Below are 21,376 nucleotides of genomic sequence, written 5' to 3' on the forward strand. Positions count from 1 at the left end.
GCAAGGATGGAGTGAGCTGGGCACACTTCTCTATTAGACGTTTTTTGGGAGTGAAAATGAGGACTTTCTTTGCTCCCAGTATTTTATCTAGTGCTATAATTCTTTTTCTAGGAATGGAACCCAAAGACATAATCTGAAATATAAACAAAGATATTTACTCCAAGTTGTTCTGTTCATTTTTATTTATAATAGCAAAAATATTCGTAAGCAGTATAGAGTGTTAAAAATAAATTACTCTATAATCACATCTGATATCATGCAAACACCAAAATTAATGTATGAAGTACCTTTATGAATGTTGGGAAACATTTATAACATAGCCTCACTTGAAAAGCTCAATACAAAATTATATGTATATATAATTTGATCTCAGTGTAACTTAGAAAAAACGGTGAGAGGATAAAGCCAAAATGTTAATTGTGGGTGCCCTTGTGTGGTGAAGTTTTGGGTGATATTTTAAGGTTTTGTGCATTGCATACTATCTATACTGAGCATGTATTCTCTGTAATCAGAGAATGTGAAAGACCTGTAATTGTATGTTCACTCAGTCCTGCTTCGGCTGAGCTACTCACCAACCAAATCATTTATCGTTCTTGTAATCTGGTTCCCTTATCCTTAAAATAAGGCCAGGAACAGCTTGCCTGTGAGACACAAATGAAATTCATATGGTCGCACAAATGTTTTTGAAAAGTCAAAGATTTACAACAGCAATAAGTCGAAAGGCTGTATTATTTATGCCAGATGTGTTTCCTAACTTGTAAAAATATTACATAATAACCAGGATAGTAACAGAGTGGCCCTAAGTGCTTTTCCATCCATCATCTGGGGTTTAATTTTGCCGCCTTCCCTCTCTGAATCTTTCTGCGTGTCCCCAACACCTCCCTGGATGCCACCTCTGCCCTCCATCTGGGCAGCGCTCCGGGACACCCCCTGGCCTGGGTTAGGGAGAGGCATCCAGAGAGGCTGGCACTTGATGGCAATTGGCAGGTAGGAGAGGACCTCACATTGTGAGTAAATGATCATTTCATGGAGCAAACACAAGACAGAAACTAGGAGATGGAGCCGGAAGGTTAGGCAGGATGGACTGATGAGAAGCCAAGAGACTGAACAAGGCACACGTCGATGAGCCAAAGCAGTTCTGGGGCCCCAAGAATTTGGAGGGTCACACCTCTTCTGGAGAGACCTAGTGTTTGCATAGGACAACACACTCCATAGCACTAGGTACTGAGTTGGACCTGCCGTAACAAAATCAGTAATGCATATCTCTTCGGTAGAACACCAGCATTCACCTGATGGGCCAGTGGGAGTTAATAATGATAAGATAACCAGAGATTTCTAATAATATTTGAGATTTTTTTTTAAGCCAGGTAATTTCAGATAATTGGTGGTTCCTGGACTCCCTAAAGGATGGGGATTTTCCAGATCCTCCTTTCGATGTAAGAGACTGAATACGGGAATGCACTCTAAAGCACCGCCATATCCGTGGCATTACATAACTTAATCACCAAAATCTTATTATCCTCCTGCCTGTAGGCTTTAGAAAGCTAGAGCAGAGGGTGCAAGTGTATTAAATGTAGGAAACAAATGGATCCTAAGTTCAAGGGTGGGTGTAGACTTTCCTGGCATCTCACTGCCTTCCTGAGAGCCTCAGCGCTCTCAGATTTCCTCGTACCGCTTCCTTCATGCTTAGCAGAGACCACACATTCTTGGGACTACTGCAGACAGCCAGGCTGAGAGGAGACCCAAGTTCAACAGATGTATCCGCACACACAGGTGAGGACATCTCCCAGTCCTTACAAAAGAGCCAGGAAAGCACTGATCACGCAGAGCCAGGTTCCTGACTCTCAGATTCAGGGGCAGAGAGGGCCGCCCTCTTGGCCCACCTTGTTCTATTTCTTTCTACTGTTGAACAACCAACTTGATGTTGGCTACAGAGTCCGTGAAACATCAGATACATTTTCCCTAGAGTTCGTGGCATTTCCATTTAGGAAAATTTTTGTTTTTCTTATTTCTGATGAAAAAAGTACGACATGTACAAACGTAAACTATCTAATGAGCCTCCCTCTCGGGGTAGAGTGCAGATGGTTTTCTGCCTGGAGCCACCAGGATGGCATCTGTCAAGGAGTGAAGGAGGCAGGACAGGGCGGAGGGAGGAGTTGGGCTGCAAAGCAGGTGAGCTGCAATGGCCCTTGAGGGATGTCGCCTGCCTTGGGACAATGGGGGAGGGTGGACATTGATATCCTCTCATTGTCTGGATGTTGGCTGTCCCTAGGGAGAGAAGCACGAGATTGGGCAAGCAGCTCTCTTGTGCTAAAGAGAGCACCTTGAGAGGGGTGTCCGCAGCCAACACTCCCAGCACCTAGGGTGTCCCGAAGGGGAGAGGTAGGCAACACCCAACAGCATCCACCGCGCTGACCCATCACCCACCCCCACCATCGTCAACTCGCAGCCCATCTTGCTTTCTGTCTGCATCCGTCCACTTCACCCCTTCTCACGCTCTGGTCTATCTATTTTTTGTTTTTCTCTTTTTAACAACTTTATGGAGATATAGTTTCTATACCATAAAAGTCACTCATTTTGAGTGTCCAATTCAATGATTTTAAGTAAATTTACCAGATTGTGCAACCATCACTCTAATCCAGTTTTAGAACGTTTTCATCACCCTGGTAGCCCACGCTCTTTTAAAAATGATATCGGGTATATTTTGAAGCAAATCACGTTAATGAGGTTTCAGCTCTATTAAGTTCTTAGCTGAAGGGATCTATTGATAGGAAGAATCTGAGCGAGTGAGGTGCCGTTTGACAGTTATTCAGGGTCACATCCCAAAAGGCCTTGGGAGATGGAACTAACTATAAAAGCTGTTTCCAAAGAGAATGACTCCAGCTGCCTTTGTTAAGTGGGTTATTCCCAGAGGTCGTCTAAGAATACCACGTCTAACAAAGGGCTTCATGGTTTATAGTTCTCCTACTTTATTCTTCGAGATGACGACCCGTGTCGGAGACGAGGGCTGTTTAAGCGATCAGGGGTGTGCGCGCCACAGCAGGCGGTAGAAGAGGAAGGCTGTCTAAAAACGGAAAGAGGCGCTCCAGGGACAGAGCGTCTTTGCCTGTCTCCAGAAAGGAGGGAAGCAAACACAGAAAAGATGGAATGAGAAACCAAGACAGGCTGGGGCGGTGGCTCACGCCTGTAATTCCAGCACTCTGGGAGGCCAAGGCGGGAGGATCACTCGAGGTCAGGAGTTCAAGACCAGCCTGAGCAAGAGCGAGACCCCTGTCTCTACTAAAAATAGAAAGAAATTATCTGGCCAAATAAAAATATATATAGAAAAAATTAGCCTGGCGTGGTGGCACATGCCTGTAGTCCCAGCTACTCGGGAGGCTGAGACAAGAGGATCGTTTGAGCCCAGGAGTTTGAGGTTGCTGTGAGCTAGGCTGACACCATGGCACTCTAGCCAGGGTGACAGAGCGAGACTCTGTCTCAAAAAAAAAAAAAGAAGAAAAAGAAAAAAAAGAAACCAAGACAGGAAAACGTCATTTGTTCAATGGCCGAGACGACAAAGTCGGCTATTTCTAAGATTGGTATAAGAATGTGCTTTCACTTGGCACATTTCTCATCCTATTGATGAAATAATGTGTCTAAAAGAAGAGAAGAGGGCACTTTTTAAGAAAAATTAGGTATAATTCACTTGCCATAAAAATCACTCTTTTACATCTCAGTGGTTCTTAGTATGTTTACAGATTGGACGACCATCACCACTATATAATTCCAGAACATTTACATCATCTAAAAAAACCCTTTCTATTCATTAGCAGTCACGCCCTCCTCTTCCTCACTTCCAGCCTCCGGCAACCACTCATCTACTTTCTCTCTCTAAAGATTTCCCTGTTTTAGACATTTCATATCGATGGGATCAGACAATAGGTGGCCTTTTGTGTCTGGTTTCTTCCCTTAGCATAATGTTTTCAATATGTTTATAAAGTTGTGGCTTATATCAGCACTGCACTCCTTTTTGTGGCTAAATACATTCATTCTTTGTGCACAATGATCAGGTATGGCTGGAAGCCCTTGTTGCTCACAGAACCGTGAGGGTGTCCGTTCTGGGGTCCCTTGTAGAACAGCCCCTGCTGTGTTAGACCCAAATTGACCAAAGCTTATAGTTATTTTCAAATAAATATAAACACACACACATACACACAAATACTAGAAACAGAATATGCTAAAGAGAATGAGAAAAATAAATAATTCTGGTAGCACCAAAGAGCGTGTATCGCTACAAGATCATTTTTTGTGAGTTTTTAAAGTGTTGCTGTATATGGATTTTTGCTTTCCTTTTGTTTTTCCAAACGCAAGAAACTCTGAGAACTTTCTCCCAGAAAACCACGAGTCAAGACCAGTAACTTTGTTGAAAGTATGTCCCAGGTGGGGTGGGGTGGGTTGGTACTTAGACAACATTTCAGACCTCTCACTGGCTCACCGACTTGGCAGTGTTTTATCATCAAAGATACATTTAATATTCAGCCTGAAACCTACTGTTACCTGTAAAATTATAAACATAAGTTACTGAATCTCAGATCTGTCCACTCGAGGCTCACGCATTGGAGAAGAGGTTGGCAGAAATTGAGAGGGGAGTTGGAGCGGTAGGTGACTCATTTATAAATGTGAATCTTCTGTGCTGTATGTTTCCATTCTCATTATAGGAAAATGTTTAAGGGGGGGTCTCTGAATAGACAGAGAACTTCTGAAAACACTCCTACCTTCCCTCACCTTGCCACTCCTCTCTTCTTTCCTCTTCTCTTTCTGCATTGTTCCTTCTGCCCTGTTTTCCTTTCTAGAATCGTGACTAGAGTTAGTGTGAAAAGGGTCTTTGTAACTAAAGAGCTTTTCTAGAATTATTTTAATAAATCATTTGTTTGTAGACAGAGACAGTTGCAAATGCAAAGCATGAACTTCGGCTCTGCCCGGGACTGACCGTCTTTGCTGGAAGGCAGCTCCTGAACTTCACGCTTAATGCCTGGGAGCTTCTCATTCTAAATTGCAACCCAAATCGCAGGACGGTGATTTTCACATGGTTGCTGTTCATTTTGGGGGCATAGTGGTATCCATCCTTAGTAGACCTTATAAATGTTGTGGGAAAAACCATTTGTACTTTTTTTTAACATTAAGGCTGATGTAGAACATAAACATACTGTGGTTTTATAAGTTGTTGAAAATGTTGTTTTTGAACATGTTGCAGTTTTCTCATTCGGTGTCACGGTGTGTCTTATTTCCCTCCACGCTAAGTGTGGAGGGTGAGTTGTGTGGGTGCTAGAAAGAAAAAAAAATAGAATCTATCAGTAAGAGTTGCCTTTGCCCAATACGGGTACTAGAACACACAGGGAATGTGTTTTAAAAGCTGCCTACACCACAGCCACGAGTAGAGGTTTTGTTCTATCCTCAGATTGCAGTCATCTGAGCCGAGAGGGAACCAGGCATAGTGAATACTTACCTGGAACGCCTGGCTCCGGGGCTCTTTCCTCATCTTAATTCTGGAAAAGCCCATCAACCGATGGAGCCATGATGTATATTTGTGCAATTGCAAGGGAGGACTTGAAAACAGTTATGTGTCAAAATATGAGAAGTTGCCGCGGCTTAACTGCTTTTGTTCTGCACGCTGATTGTGTCTGCTTTGATTGCTGTGGCCTCTCTGTGTGGCACAGGTTGGGCTCTGCCATTGCCAGCCAGTCGTCCACACCTGGGGATCACTCTGTCCCCACAGGCTGCTCTATGTCACTAACTCATCCTTTGGCAGATCATTCTCAATGGGTTTGGGCATGATTTTTGAAATCGATGGTGATAACAATATGCTGAAGAGTTCTGGTTTAGATGCTTTTAGCTGTGCCCTTCCATGGCAGTGGGAAGTCACAAAGCTGTGACAGCTCGGGATCCCTGTACAAAGCCAGGACCAGCCAGGTGGGACAGCCATTCACTGGGTGGGCTGGGAGGCTCTAGAATATTCTTTCGAGTGTGAGGTGCTCACTCTAAGCTGAAAGGCACAACCCAGAGCAGAAGAGGCTGAGGGGAGAAACGGTTGGTGAGATGGAAGTAGAGCATGCAAACCGATGGCAAGTTTAGGTGGCTGAGAGAGTCGAGAATGAATGAGTGAGTGAGCGAGTGGGGTGGAGGCTGAGGGAGGATTGGTTCAGTGGCCAGTCTGCTAAAGGAAGTGGGCTCCAGGGGACCTCTTTTGTGAGCTCCTTGGCACAGGCTTCGAGGATTTGCATAGCTGCTTACTGGTGCTGTGCTTGGCTAGACCCACACCCCACTCACAAGCAATTTTTTTGAGCAGTTCTGTCACCCAGGCTGGAGTGCAGTGACACAGTCATGGCTCTCTGCAGCCTCAAACTCCTGAGCTCCAACGATCCTCCCACCTCAGCCTCCCAAGTAGCCAGGGCTACAGGCGCGTGCCACCACGCCCAGCTAATTTTTAAAATGTTTTGTAGAGAGATGATATTAATGAGGCAACATCTTTCTTTATTCAGCAGATATTTACCTTGCTTATTCTCTGTACCAGGTACTGTGGTAGGCTCTGGGTAAACAGCAGCAAATGAGGCAGACAGAGTGGGTACCGAAGTCACGGGATCATAGGCCCCAGCCTGGGCCAGGGGGCAGCTGCCCATCACGGGAGGAGGGAACTCCCAGGCCCTGCCAAGTTGGGACTTGAGTAAGGAAAAGATTGCAAAGATAGAACCTTTCTTTCTCCAGGCTGGGTTAAAAAATGTACTTATCTGCCTCGTGGGCCTTGCGGTTTCTCAGTTGAAAGATGCTTTGTTCGTAGTCCCTCTTAATCACAGCCTGTCTATTTCCAGAGTACTTTTCCCTTAGGACTAAATATAAAGAAGAGAGATGGTTCTTAGAAAACGCATTTATAACCAGCCTTGCTCTGGGACCCAGTAAGAGCGCATTGCTCTTGCAGCCTGCCACCTATCTCTCCCGCTCTACCTGCCTCCTTACAGCACAGCCTCTAGTGAATTTCAAGGCGTATTGGCTGTGTTGCTACTTCTTGTTACCCCAGCACCATGGCTAGTATTTCTCAGACTACACTCACAGCACTGTACTGTTTGGCCTTCTTCATATCACTTTATTATTCCTATTATTAGCTTCCATTCTAGAGTAATAAATTGTTGGAGCACACTCGCCAGCATTAGCACAAGTCATAAGTGCTACCTTTTAATGAATGTGTAGTTGATATTGTTATAGGTCATGAAATATTTGGGGGACGGGTAAATCCACTCCTAACGGGTACAGTGCACACCAGCTGGGTGATGGACAGACACACAACTTTGACTTAAACTGCACAAAAGCAATTCATGTAACCAAAACGTTTGTTCCCCTGTAATATTCTGAAATTTTAAAAAAAGACATAAAATATTTTAAATTACAACTAGCAGTAAATTTTCAGATAACAGGATATTGACCAAAATCAGATGGAGAAGTTGAAGTGCGTAGAAACAGCAGCCTGATTGGCCCAGTTCTAACAAAGCATGCTTTGCAAAGTTATCCCGCATTGCCACGTACAACTGTGTGGTCAGAGCTTGCTGTTTAGTTGGTCTGGCAACTTTGAAATGATGTTATGTTTCTTCACAATTATTTTTTAAATGGAAGGAATTTGCATTAGTTAAAATTTTGCAAATGGATTTTACTGAGATGATTATATCAAACTGTTTTACATTTGCATATCTAAAATTCACATACAATATGACACCCGTACACTGTCATAGGCAAGGAAGATTAGAGACTGAGCAAACCCAAGTTCAAGGCAAAGGCATGTTGTCCCAAATAAACCTTGAAGTTGGAATCCAGACGAATAGAGCATTTTTGACCATCCCTTCTGTCATCTGCGTCCTTAATCCTTGGCAGCCAGCTTTTCTTTCCATATCTCCATCCTCCCAAGCTAAGCCTCTCCCCGAATAGCTACCATTGATTCATTTTGTTTATTGATCTATTATTACGGTCCTGCTCCTTTTCCCCCAATCACCTATCCCTCTGTCCCTTCTTTTTTTTTTTTTTTTTTTTTTTTTTTGAAACAGAGTCTCACTCTGTTGCCCAGGCTAGAGTGAGTGCCGTGGCGTCAGCCTAGCTCACAGCAACCTCAAACTCCTGGGCTCAAGTGATCCTCCTGTCTCAGCCTCCCGAGTAGCTGGGACTACAGGCATGCACCACCATGCCCGGCTAATTTTTTCTATATATATATTTTAGCTGTCCATATAGTTTCTTTTATATTTTTAGTAGAGATGGGGTCTCGCTCTTGCTCAGGCTGGTCTCGAACTCCTGAGCTCAAACGATCCGCCCACCTCGGCCTCCCAGAGTGCTAGGATTACAGGCGTGAGCCACCGCGCCCGGCCTATCCCTTCTAACTTTATTCTGTTGCTTTGCATGTTTTGATTGGGGAACTTCCTTTGTAACGTGTAGCTTTAACCGTGCACGTTGGGGACTTGCCCTGGAAGGTTATTGACTCGAGGAAGCAACTGGCCCTACACTCCGCAGCCCAACACCCAGCCTAGGTGTGTCGGCCAGCCTGACAGTGAGACACGTGCCTCGCTATGACTGCAAACTTACTTCCCCGGCAGTGATTCTGGAATGGAAGACCTGCCCCGTCTCCCTCACAAATAAGTGTGTTAGCTCAGGCTGCCATAAGTAAATGCCATAGACTGGGTTAAACAGCAAAACTTTATCTTCTCGCAGTTCTGGAAGCTAGAAGTCTGAGATCAGGGTGTCAACATGCTCAGATTACGGTGAGGGCTCCATTTTTGACTTGTAGACAGCAGCCTTTTTGTTACGTCCTCGCGTGGCAGAGATAGAGCTCTGGCCTCCCTCTTCTCAGAGGGGCACTAATCTCATGGGGGCCCCACCCTCTTGACCTCATCTAAACCTAATTACCTCCCAAAGACCTCCACCTCCAAACACCATCACATTGGGGGTTAAATCTTCAATGTATGATTTTAGGGGACATAAAAATGCAGTCCATAGCAGATTTTTTAAAACGCATGCTTAAGGAGATTTTTTTTTAAGTATAAAGTGATTTGCAAATTTAAGATATTTTTATTAGTATTGTCATATTTCTTTATTGCCAAGTTTCTAAACTTTTCCCCATGTGCCTTGGTTACTAAGGAAACCAAATTCTCTCTGAGCAATGCTCAGAAAAATAGAGCCCCGGTGCAATTTGAAATTTAAGAAGCAAAATATTAAATGTACAGAGCATTGAGCCCCTGTGACATTACATATCATCCTCTGATATTGCTGCTTCAGTCTTCACTGCATTGCCGCCCTGTTGCAGTGAAAATATTTTCATTCAGTAGAATCTGTGCATACCTGATATATCACATATAATTAAGTGAATGCTTCCTGAGCAACCACGTTCACCTTACCCCTAGCAGCAGTCTATCTCTTGTAGCACATCCTCCAACTCTGCAAAGTTTCAGACATTGAAACTCCTCGAGGGAAGGTTCTAGAAAAATGAGGAATGATGAGAACTTGGTAGCAGAAGGGCTGTCCTGGGATCCTGGGCTTACCTGAGGATGGGTCATTTAGAAAACATGGTCATCAAAATATAGTTTCTTCTCAGTCGTTTCCATTTCTTTTCACTCTTTGAATTGCTTTTTATTTCTCCAGAGCACCTTTTCGTTCTTATCCAGATTGTCAGTTTGCTTTGGAAATGAAACATTATCCAAGCACAATATTGCTTGCAATGACTATGGGTAGCGGAAGAGACTAACCCGTAGGCCTTTTATAGCTGCGGTGGGTTTTTTTTTATTACTTTTTTAAAAGAAGATTTCAGTGGATCAGTTATTGCGCATTAATAGCCGCAACTTGCAGAAAATGAATCATATCTTTGTGTGTTTGTGTATGTGTGTTACTGTGAGGGCCTTTTACTGTATCTATTAAAGCTGTAAAAGTTGTTTTTAAAACTGCTTTACGATTTTAATATTTCAAATAAATCTGTTTCATGTTGTTTTTGGAAAGTGTGTCTTTTTTTTTTTTTTTTCCAATAGCGTTAATATATCTGGAAGTTAATTTCCAAGATGGCTTAATTATTTGAAAGAGCACTTAGTTGGGTTGTTTCTATTCTGGGTTATACAGTTCCATTATTCTTTAGATGCAGAGCAGTGTAAACTATCAGAGCACAAAAGCACTGTGACATTGTCCACCAGGGCTTCTTGGCCCTTGCCAACCTAGTCCCCAGCTTAAGTGCAAAAAAATGTTAAATGCTATCTGAAGTTCAAAGCAAATTGAAATGAAATTTTGTCACCAAAACCAAAGCCAAGCAATGTGATAGTGTGTCATTTTTTCCCCCCTTATTTGTTGTAAGTCACAAGTGGCCGTGAGGTTCTGATAGCTCCATGGGCGTGTTCTTCCCCAGTGTTGAAAATGGTTGAGTAGATTAATCCCCTCATTGGACAGATGAAAAGACTGAAGTCTGAGGATTCGCGGAGTGCTCAGAACTTAGTACTTTAGGAGCAGAACTTGGTCAAGAACACAGACATGCGGTTGGCAGGACAGTGCTCTGCCCACAACGCTCCCCTGTCATTGAAGGCTAGTCCTCGCTCGTGCGAAGACGACATCTCACCCAGTGCCATCTCCGTGCCTCTGACCATGGTGATATCCAGCACAGTTAGTTTAATTTTATATCATCACAACAGAACAGAGGCAGAGGCCAGGAGAGACTTCTCAGGCGCTGGTAGTCCATGGGTCCTGGTTTGTTTTTATTCTCTTTATTTGGTCCTGGGCATGTGTACTATCATGACATAGAAACACTTCCTGGGTGTAGCTTTTAGGGAGCAGGTTGGGCAAAATCTCATCTGAAAACGGACTCATTTTTGAAACAAAGTTTGACTCTTTTATCACATTGAAAGCTCTTATTGATGTTTTTCCCTGCACAATTCAACAGGTCCTCTCAAACTTCTAATTTCTTCTTCTTTTGAACAGTGTGTCCGGGGGAGAACTGTTTGACCGGATAGTGGAGAAGGGCTTTTACACAGAGAAAGATGCCAGCACTCTGATCCGCCAGGTCTTGGATGCCGTGTACTACCTGCACAGAATGGGCATCGTCCACAGGGACCTCAAGGTGAGCACATCTTCCAGGCACTGTGCAACCCGCGGTGCAGCCGCCCGCGAGGACTGGTCCCCGGGGAAGAGTGGGGCTGCTTTGATGCAGAGATGGGTGGGACCAATGTCATCAGGGCCTTTGGGACCCAGAAGTAGCTTGGAGAAAAACGAAGGTCAGTGTGGCTGGCCATCATTTATAAGGTTTTATAGCCATTATGTGGCCAGCGGGCCACAGGGAGGAAGATCATGGAGTTCTGTTCACGATATATGGACTCCAGAAACCCTTCTCTTGGTGCAGTTCTTCAGAGCCTTCTCCCAGTTCCAGCCCCCTTTCAGCACAACACCCCGGACAGAAGGGGCACAGTAGTCTGACAGCGGAAGGAGAGAGGCAAACAGAAGGTTTCAGGACAGACAGGGTAAAAGCTACAACTGCAGCCCCCTCCCGGTGCCCTGCAGGCTCCTTTCTTATCTTTTCCTTATGAGGTTTTGGCATATGGACCCTTCACCCCGTAGCACTGAAGGGTCTGGGTCTTACATGGGCACCTTAGCATGACGTCCGCACCCTCAAGTCTGTGTCGCTACTGAAAAGTAGACACCAAACACACGGTAGCAAAGGGATCTCACAGCACAGAAGAGCAGATTCACACGTGAACTTGAGAAACATTGAAAAGCAGAGCCAGGGCCGTAACGTGGCCGCAGATGCAGCCCCTAAAGTGCACTGCACCAGTTAGGACAGAAATTCCGTCCCGGCGTGTGTGCATCCGCCACCCCTATCGTAAACACAAGGGTCGTGTCGCACTGAAGCCGTGCTTTACACAACAGTGGGAAATCAGAGTTGATTTAAACAACCAATCGTCAACATTTGTCAAAACAGAATTTCAGCACCTGCTAAGGGAAAACACTGGTCTAGCGTTTCCTTTCATGAAGACTCACTGTCAGGTTTTCTCTCCGTGTTACCGTGTTGCACTGATGAGGACAGCAGTTGCCAAATGTTAGCACACGTTAGGATTGTCTGGAGGGCAAACCGGAGGCTGCCGGCCTCACCCCAGGGCTCTGATTCTGTGGGTCTCCAGTGCGGCCTGAGAACTTGTGTTTCTGCTGAGTCTGCAGGCAGTGGGGGTGTTGGTCTGGGAACTGCTCTTGGAGAACCACTACACGAGGGTATTTGGGGACATCAGTGGGGTTCTTACAGCCTTCACCTTTGGCCGGCTTCCAGACAGGTGACACGGCTGCAAGCCTCATTAGCTGGTGTTCAGGGCCTGGAGGCCTTTCAGAGAGCTGGGTACGAGCTGGCTCAGCCCACCTGCACCTCTGTGCCCGACAGCAGGGCCTTCTCTGTTCCCTCGCGTGCCCACAAATGCCAATTCTGAGCTTCCAGAACACAGCAGGCAGCTCTCTCTGAACAAGTTAGTGGGGTGACCACAGAGATGTGGTGTGATAGGCTGTCTGTCCTTACTAGAAACATAATTTCTAAGCAGGTAAGCTCTAGCCTCGAGGAGCAGTATTTATTTCCCCTTTTAGAGGCAGATTGGCTGTATGGGAGATACTGGTTTTCACTCCCATGCAGCGCTTTTGGAGACGTTCTTGCAGCTTCTACCTTTAAGATCACCAGGCTTACAATTGTGGAAAGAACATGGCCATCTTAGGGCCTTTTTGTGACCTCTTTTCAGGGGCACAAAGGAGTTGGATCTATGGGGGAGGAAGTTGAAATTTGAGTGTTAAATTTTTATAAACACCTGAGAAAATCAAAACAACCTGTAGAATCTAGGACGGAGCAGTAGAGAGTGTGATCACATTAACTGAAGATTAGTGCACAGTCGGGCGCTGCCCACTGCCCCCTGCAGATGGACCTCCTTCTCTCTCCGGAAGCTGCTAGAGACGATCAGTTGTTCTTTTTTCGAAATAAAGGGACTGAAGAGGCAGTGCCTACTGCTGCCACCTGGGTTTCTCAGTCCCTGCACTGCGGGTCTGAGTAATTCTTTGTTGTGGGAGATGATCCTGGGCACTCCAGGGTGTGGAGCGGCATCCCCGGCTTCCACCAGGCCTACCCCAGTACTGGAGTTGGACCAACTGAAAAAGTCTCAAGACATTGCCCAATGTCCCCTGGAGAACAAATTATTCCCAGATGAGAATCACTGGCTTTGGAATGTGACTATGTATAACATCAACTATACCAGAAGTGTGTTGATTCAAATCTTTTTAAAGCTTGGTAGGTGCATTATTATAAAGGGTTAGGACTGATATTTCAGCTCAGTTATTGGCCACCAATTATCTCGCAAAGATGCCATCATATACAGGAAAATAATCTTTCTAGTGAGTCCTGGGCTTCTTAGGACCCCAGGAAGAATTGCAATATGGTCTGGGCAAGGTCGTCCCCTGCAGTCCCCACCGCCACCCCACCCCCACCCCTCCCACCGGCCATCCCATCCCCTGGGGAAGCCCTGCTGTCTTTGCCTAGTCTTGAGCCAATTAAAAGTATTGATCTAAATGGTGAATGGCCAGTTGATTCAACCCTCCTTGGGGGTAATTGTTCTTCAAAAGTTCGCTTTATTGACCCAAATGAATCTCTTACAGGGGGAATGTGTAGATAGTTTTGGCCTTTGGGCAATGCCTTGACAATTAGCAATAGGAAATCACTTACTTTCCACGACTTCTTACCCACCTCTGCATCTGCAGAAGTCTTGAGACAAGGATTAAAAATCAGATACAGCAACAAAGTCTTCTCTAGCACTCATGATTGCATCCTTATTATTATTTATCAAAGGATAGTCTCTAAACATTCAGAGAAAACATGAGCCACGTGCAGTTTAGGATGAGAGCATTTCACCCTATTTTCTAAGCATTACGGATTCCTGTTTCCACTATTGACTGGCCGTTTTACTTTCTTTAAAAACCCATTGCAAGCATCCTTCAGCATACATTCAATTTTCTTCTAATTGCTTGCTTTGTCCACAGAATTAGTGTCGCTGTGACTGTTAAACGCCATCCCTTGTGTTATTATCTTGGGTAGATAAAGAGTATTTTTTCTTTGGGTTCTGTTAAATACCAACATTATTTTGACACTTGTTAAAATGGCGAGGAAACCTTTATTCAAGGCAATTGCAATAGAGGAGAGAGATCGAGCTCAGCTCTGAAGGCAGCAAAGTGGGAATTTAGAACCCAGGAAGGACATGGAGGGAGGAGGCTGGTGGACGGAGAATTCCCGAGACATTAGGGATCGCGGATTCTTGCTAAAGGCAGGCCAAGGACTTGGACATTGACAAAGGCTCTTTCTTTTGAAAGACGTGAGTCAGGCTCCTTTGAGTTTCCTTTCTGACTAGGACCCGCTCTCCGGCTCCGAAAGGTCCAGTTTTAGCAAAAATCCTCCTGAGTCACTTTAGCACAAATCCTCACCCTTGATACCTGATCAAATTCCTGGTCCTCCATCCTCGATATCCCATCCCCGCGGCCTACCTGCAGCAAGGATCCCGTCATGCGGGGCGTGGAGGGGGAAGAACTGACCAGATATTCAGGGTGAGGGAATTCTCCCCAGACCGACGTGGCGGGATTCCTGCTGAGATGGGGCCACACGGGCCTGGCCAGGGCAGGATGGACAAGGCCAAGGTTGAGGCCTGGGAGAGAAGGGGCCTCAGCGGAGCCTGACTGAAGTTTGGTCAAGGAGTCTGGGTCAGTTCTCGGAATTTCCTCCCAGTGGTTCCACAGCAGGGTGCCCCTGTGGGGCTCTAAAGTCCAGGTGCCTGGGCCCCTCTCAGCCCTGCCGGAGGACAGTTAAACCCTCGCAGGTGATTCTGCAGCAAAACAAGGCTGAGAACCACTTTTCTAAACAAGTGTGGTCGCTCTGCAGAAGAACAGTTTCTAAAATTCGATACTTAGGCACCAAAGACTCGCCCCAAAGCCCTGACGAGAGAGAACATTGCTTCCCCCTGGGGTGGGACGGGAGAGCCGCTGGGAAAGTGGATGTCCCAAGTCAGGTCCTTCACGCTGTGTTTCCTGTAAGGGTCAGAGTGAATGAGACACGCGGTTACTTCCTCAGCGTGTCTTCAGAATGATCCTGACGTGTAGGAACAGGTGTCAGCCCTCGACGTTGTCCCCTTCTGTGATGAGTCTGTGTGTTCACCTGACCGTGAGCTCCATCTCTGAGGGAAGCGGCTCTTTGGAAAAATGCAGGTGCCTCTTCCCTGTTTGGGTTCCCGCCAGCGGGGCAGGGACAAGCCGTGGGGCTGTAGCACCTCAGTCACCCTAAGCCCCACCCCCATTCCCTGCTAGGAACAGTGAGAGTCCTCAGTTTTACAAAAAACACTGTGCAGATGATGCTTCCTTGGCTCTCCTATCAGCCTGAGGACTGTGTCCCCCGAGCCCCTCTTGGGTGTTGCAGGACTGTGGTGGGGACAGGAGGGTGGGCGCCATAGGAAATGTACAGAGACCTCTGCTTGCGAGACTGTCTGAGCGCCACCGCAGACTGTCGCAACCCGCGCTTTACAGAAAGGCAAAGAGAAGCTCAAAGTCCCTAGCGACACGTGGCTAGAAAGTGCTGCATCGTCCGACTCTGGATTCGTTCGTTCTGAGCCGACATCCCTCTGCTTCCCAGGGAGGGGAGCGAGCCGGGGCCGCTGGTCTCCATGAAAGGCTAAGTGTGGCACCTGCCTGGACCACAGGGCACCACGGGACGTTGCTGAGGGACAGGGGCCCTTGGATTAGAGAAGAGTCACAAAGGAACCGAGGAGCACAGGCAGGAGTGATTTCATTTCCTGGGAGTCCCCCTTCTCTAACCCCAGAACTGAATCCACATGTCTGGGAGGCATCAGCTTTCTAGATATAGCCTCGAAACATGGTTAATTTTTTAAAGTAGAAAAAATATTAATGAATAAAGGGCAGGGACTAACACGGATTGGCAGCCTGGCCGTGCCAGACACTGCAGGGCCTACCGTCCCGCTCCTTGTAACCACTGTGTCTTCTGCGTCTGAAGGTCAAAGGCGTTCTTGTGAACAGGTCTTGTGGTTGGGTGAGTCTTCCACGATCAACCCGGCTTTAAAAGAGTTTGTAAAATTTGTTTTACTATTTTCTTTCTAGCCTGAAAATCTGTTGTACTACAGTCAAGATGAGGAGTCCAAAATAATGATCAGTGACTTTGGATTGTCAAAAATGGAGGGCAAAGGAGACGTGATGTCCACAGCCTGTGGGACCCCAGGCTATGTCGGTAAGGACAGAGCACGCATGTGCGTGTGTGTGTGTGTGTGTCCCCGCGTGTCAGCTCCGTCAGTCTTTGGCGTTTGAGCCTGGCACGTGATCACAGCCGCCTTCATTTCCCTGGAGGGAAGAATAAAAAACTAAGAGATGCTGGAACGAGTTATCAGGAAAGTGATTTCCCCCGAAAACCTTTGAACAGCTGGGGAGAAATCCCGTTGGATTTGGCTGTGGGCCTGGCTGGAGGCTGGGAGTTAATTCAGATGAATCCGCAGATTCCAGTCCCAGAGGTACTGCGTTTCGCTGTTATCAGGTGATTTACAGTGAGACACGGAGATAACAGTGAGGTGCACACACAATAAAACATTCAAAGTTTTGACACAGAAGCAGCCAGGAAGAAAATATTGATATTAAGAACCTGGTTCAAACCTTGACTAAGTCACTCTCATGAATCCATCAACCCTGGTCTGTCCTGGCAACACCAAGCACGAAAATTTTTCCTAAAACCATCACCCAGGTCCTTTGTCCTAAACACACAAAATGCAGAGAAGTCTGCTGACAGATCTGAACACTTGGATGCTGAGCTTGGTCTTCTGTCTTCTGGGGACCTGGAGAAAGGCCACTGGAATTATTGTGACCGTTTTGAGATCTTCATTTACATTCAAGATATGTGTCATTCATTGAGCAAACACACGTGAAGTTGCTGCTGTGTCCCCAACGCTGTCCTAGGCCCTGGGGTCAAGACAGGAAATGAGACAGACATGGTACCTGCCCTCATGGAGTGTAGGTTTTAGTTGGAGTGACAGCAAATAAAGAGAAACGTACAGGGTCATTTCAGATCATAAGTGCCATGAAGAAAATAAAACCGAGGGCGTGCCAGTGGGTGACCAGGGCAAGGAGGACTAAGGACTGGGCTGAGAGGACAAGGAGGAGACTTGGGCATTCCCCTTAGTGACGAGAAGAAGCCGGCCACGTGGGAGGTAGAGGACAGCCGTCCAGGTGGAAGAGCTGGCTTGTGCAAAAGCCTGAGAGCAGAGAGGGGGCACAAGCGAGGTATGTCTGAGAGCAAGAAAAAAGACGCAATTGAAAGAGAGTTTTGGAAAATGGAGACAAAGACTGAATTCTTGTCATGCAGACGATGACAGCCTTGCTTCATGAGAACAGCGAGCGAGCCACCCTGAAAGAGAGGAGGTAGCGTTAAGTGACCAGGGTCATTCCTGTGTGTCTTTTGGCGGCTGTGAGGGAGAAGGGACGGCGCAGTTCTCCTGCTCCCAACTCCAGGGCCCCGCTGTCCCCTGCGCTTAAGCCGGGAGCAGAGAGACGCTGTCTGTTCCCAGCCTGGCACGTCGTCTTTGGATTTAGAAAGAAACGTGTGAATGCACAATGAGGAAAAGCGTCCGCTGCACCCACGGCAATCCACAACTTTATGCTTTCGTTCATGCTCTATCCAGGTAGAAGGATTAGTCTCAATTTGGGAATCGTTGTCTTATTATTATCTAAATGACTCTTCAGCTGAACAGTTAATTCTGCCAGCACCAAATTACTACTTCAATTTAAATGAATTCTTTAATAATGGAGAAACAATGCAAAAAAAAGGCTGTTTGTCTCAAGCATCCCAGTGCATACGGTGCCTTAGGAGGAGGCAACAGGAATCTAAGCACTTTGAACTTCACCCTTTTACATGTAGCAGCTGCCCGGATTTTCAACATCCTTTCTAAGGAGCCGTGGCCAGTGGAGACAAGAGTATGACGTCACTGATAGCGGGAGAGGGTGGGCATCTCTGCATTGGCATCGCCGAGTTGCACGTGGTTCACAGGGCTGGCTGTGTCAGCACCGAGAGGTCCTCCAACAGGCTGTGGCAGGGGGCCAGGACAGAGCGATGGGGCAGCATGTTGCAACATTAAATACAGGCCCGCAGGGATCATCTGGGGCTGGAATGACCCGGGCAATACCCATGGAGAAGTGGGATTTGAAGGGACGGGAGAACTCGGGCAAAGAGAGGAGAGTTCGGAAGCAGCAGGACAGAGGCCGGAGTCATGGTTGCCTCTTGTAGGATCTGGGGGAAGTGAGCAGACTCTTGGCTTGGAGAGAGGCCAGTGTAAGTAAGTACTGGAGGGGATTGAGGAGGAATGATGGGCCTATTTGGTGGAAAGTAGCTCCGCAGGGTGACATGGTGGATGAGAATATGGGTTGACTGGGATTCGGGATTTATCTAGTTGAGTCGAGGATAACATTCCCCTCGGTGTTGCTACTAAGAGGTAGAAGTGAGGGCCAAGAAAGTTAGGAAAATTACTTACGTTGCCTGCGCAGCTGCATTCGTTAAAATATCCTAATGGGTTCTCTTGACTCACTGAATATCGGTCGTTAAGTGACAGAAAGCATCCATATAAATCATGTCATGGATAAGAGATGACAATAGACGCCTGTTGATGTGTTTTGTTTCTCAACGTTGCCATTTGCATGCTGATAGGATCATTCAGATGCTGAGGATGTAGTTCCTCCTGGTTTCAGAAAGAAAATTAAACTATTTTAAAAGAACTGCCAGCCTTTGGCTATAGATCGAGTGGCCAAGTGTCTCCCAAGAGAAGGGCAAGCACATTGCCCCCTTCCTAGCAGGGTGATTTCAGGAATCCTAAACTTCACTTTACAAAGAGAGTGGAGGCGTTCACTGTTTTGTGATGTTTTTGAGCAAAGTGAGAATTTCTTTTTTTCCATGGAGCCTTGTTGAGTGATGATTCATCACTCTGCAGTATTTCCTCTGGCGTGCACAGCCACGGTCACACTGTCCCATCAGGGATGTCACTCAGAAGGAGGAGGAGCACTTGCCTCGGGTCCGTGGTTGCGTGTCTAAGCAGAACTGCACCTTGGTTCTTGGTGGGGGTGACGGCTCCGTTACTGAGGCCATCGGGGAAGAGTCATCCCCGTTTCCTTCCGGAGCTCGGGCGCAGTGTCGCCCGAACCGCCCTGGCAGATGTCTTTGGTCTAGCTGTGCCTTAACTTGCCTAAAATATTCTACACATGTTTCATCTCGTTCTTCTCGAAATGGAGATGGAGAACAGTTGGTCAACATTCTCGGCATATTTTTTTCACCCAGTTAGAGGAAGGGAGGCTCTTAATTCCGGGACCGCTGCGTTTTTAGAACTTGATCTGGGATCTGAGATTATGATGAACTCTTGGGAACGAGAGGTCCCAGCCGGCACAGTGTTGGGACGAGGACCTGCATCCTCACAGCTACCCAGGCTCTGCTTGGTCGCAGTCACAGCAAAGGGACTTGGATGCAAGTACCCTGCATGTCTCTGCCTCGGGTTAGACATGAGGGAGGGCTGAGCCTCTCACTTAAACTCCTGGATTCCCAGTTTCTTGTACACAAAATATATGTGCTGGGCTAAATGTCCCCAGTGATTTTTTCTGGTTCTAGCATCATGTGTTTCTACAGACTTGTGACTTAGCATCCTTTCAGTACGTAAATACCCGCATGTCAGGGATACCGACTGCCATTTTTCCCCATCTCTACTCGGCACAGACAAGAATTCAGATTCAGCTGATGGGCGTCACCCACTCCTGTCCTCTAAGTGACTGTGATTCTTTCATCTCTCTCTCAGCCCCTCCTCACTGCAGCACCTCCCCCCTGCAGAGCTTGCTTTTTTATTTGTTTCTCACTTAAATATCATATTTGGGTCCGCGACTGTAAGCATTACGTCATCGCTCTCATTGCTCTCAGCCTGTTAGTGTAGAAACAGGACTTTATATAACCGAGAAATTGTCACACAGGGACAGACGCGTGGGCGGAGGATCCACATAAGAATTTTCTCTCCTTTCTCAGTAGCTGCTCGGTGACAGCCCACAGCGAACATCCTGTCACCCTGCGTGCCGCAGCCAGACCCCACTTGCTAACGGACAGGACCCCTAAGTGGGAGACTGGACGTGGCGAACGTGGACAGGGGACAGGAAGCCCATTAGAACGTGGGTGACCAAACCCATCCCCCAGCCCACGTGGACAGCCCCAGAAAATCACTCTTAACACAGTAGTTTTAAAGCACTTTTCTTCCTTCTGGAATTTCTTTGTGACTCTTCTATAAATACTTGATGTGGGACCATTTTGTTGTGGAAGGGAGGAGGGCGGCATTTCCTAACTCTTTTCCCCTTTGTAACAATTCAAAACCCAAACACTGGAATGACTGGAGCAGTCTTCTTAATTTTGAAGTGTCACTTCTTGTCAGATTTCAGGAGAAAAGATTGGCCCGAGTACAAAGGAGCCATCACCTTGTGGCCACAAACCTGTAAGGACCACACAGCAGGGGTTGTTTGTCGCTGCACTGCTCTGAAACGCCTTCCTCTTCCTCAGGACGTTTGACTCTTCCCTCCCACTGACTTCCACGTCTCCCTGACATTTCACAACCTCAGCCACCACCGCCCCCCAGCTTCTCCCTTCCTGTTCCTTAGCCTCATTCCAGCCACCAGCCAGGCTTTGGCTTTGGTAGCATTGGAGCAGTAACCCCAGCTCACACCAGCATGGTGACTATAAACCAGCATGGTGCTCTCCTGCGCACTTTTCATGCCTGCGGTGAAATCCGAGGCTACTGGGAAGATCAGAGCGAGCCGCTCTGTAGCGATGCATTTTTAGTAAATGGCAGTTCTAGGTGGCAGATTAGAAAGAGCAAAGGAATCTGCACCAACAGAAAGAAACCGGCGCCAGCCCCAGAACCTCCTGCTCCTCCTCTGAGACTTTGGGTAGAAGACAAACCACAGGCAAAGAACAATTCTGACCACAATACTCTAAACCTAGGTGAAGCTGCAACTGTTTATTCGGTGCTCACAGGAGAGCCCCCACTATCTGATTTCTTTTTCTTTTTTTAATCCCCCCTCCCCCCCACTGCTGAAAATCCCACTGCCGACAGGAAGCAGACCTGAGGACGCACATTTGGTGTCACCTCCTCACTGGGACGCGGTTCTTGCTGAGGCCAGATTCTCCCCTGAGATGTGTGTCTGCGGTTCTAACCACACAAAAGCCAAATTTCATTTTCCTCAATCTTTGGAATTTTATTTACTGTCTCTGAACAGGCCACTGCTGGGTAGAAATGTCATCTTTCTCTCTCACGGTTTAAAGCGA

The 21,376-nt window shown here is 46.8% G+C and overlaps 1 protein-coding gene across 3 annotated transcripts in view; it reads left to right on the forward strand.

Annotated features, from left to right (window-relative positions):
- Positions 1–21,376, forward strand: part of CAMK1D (calcium/calmodulin dependent protein kinase ID) — a 294,987-nt gene that overhangs the window by 241,531 nt on the left and 32,080 nt on the right. For all 3 annotated transcript variants that reach the window (XM_069458689.1, XM_069458691.1, XM_069458692.1), the window contains exons 4-5: positions 10,963–11,101; positions 16,153–16,279. In XM_069458689.1, coding sequence (XP_069314790.1) covers positions 10,963–11,101; positions 16,153–16,279 — 266 coding nt within the window. The remainder of the gene's footprint in view (positions 1–10,962; positions 11,102–16,152; positions 16,280–21,376) is intronic.

This window comes from Eulemur rufifrons, chromosome 25, assembly GCF_041146395.1.
Source record: "Eulemur rufifrons isolate Redbay chromosome 25, OSU_ERuf_1, whole genome shotgun sequence".
NCBI lineage: Eukaryota > Metazoa > Chordata > Mammalia > Primates > Lemuridae > Eulemur > Eulemur rufifrons.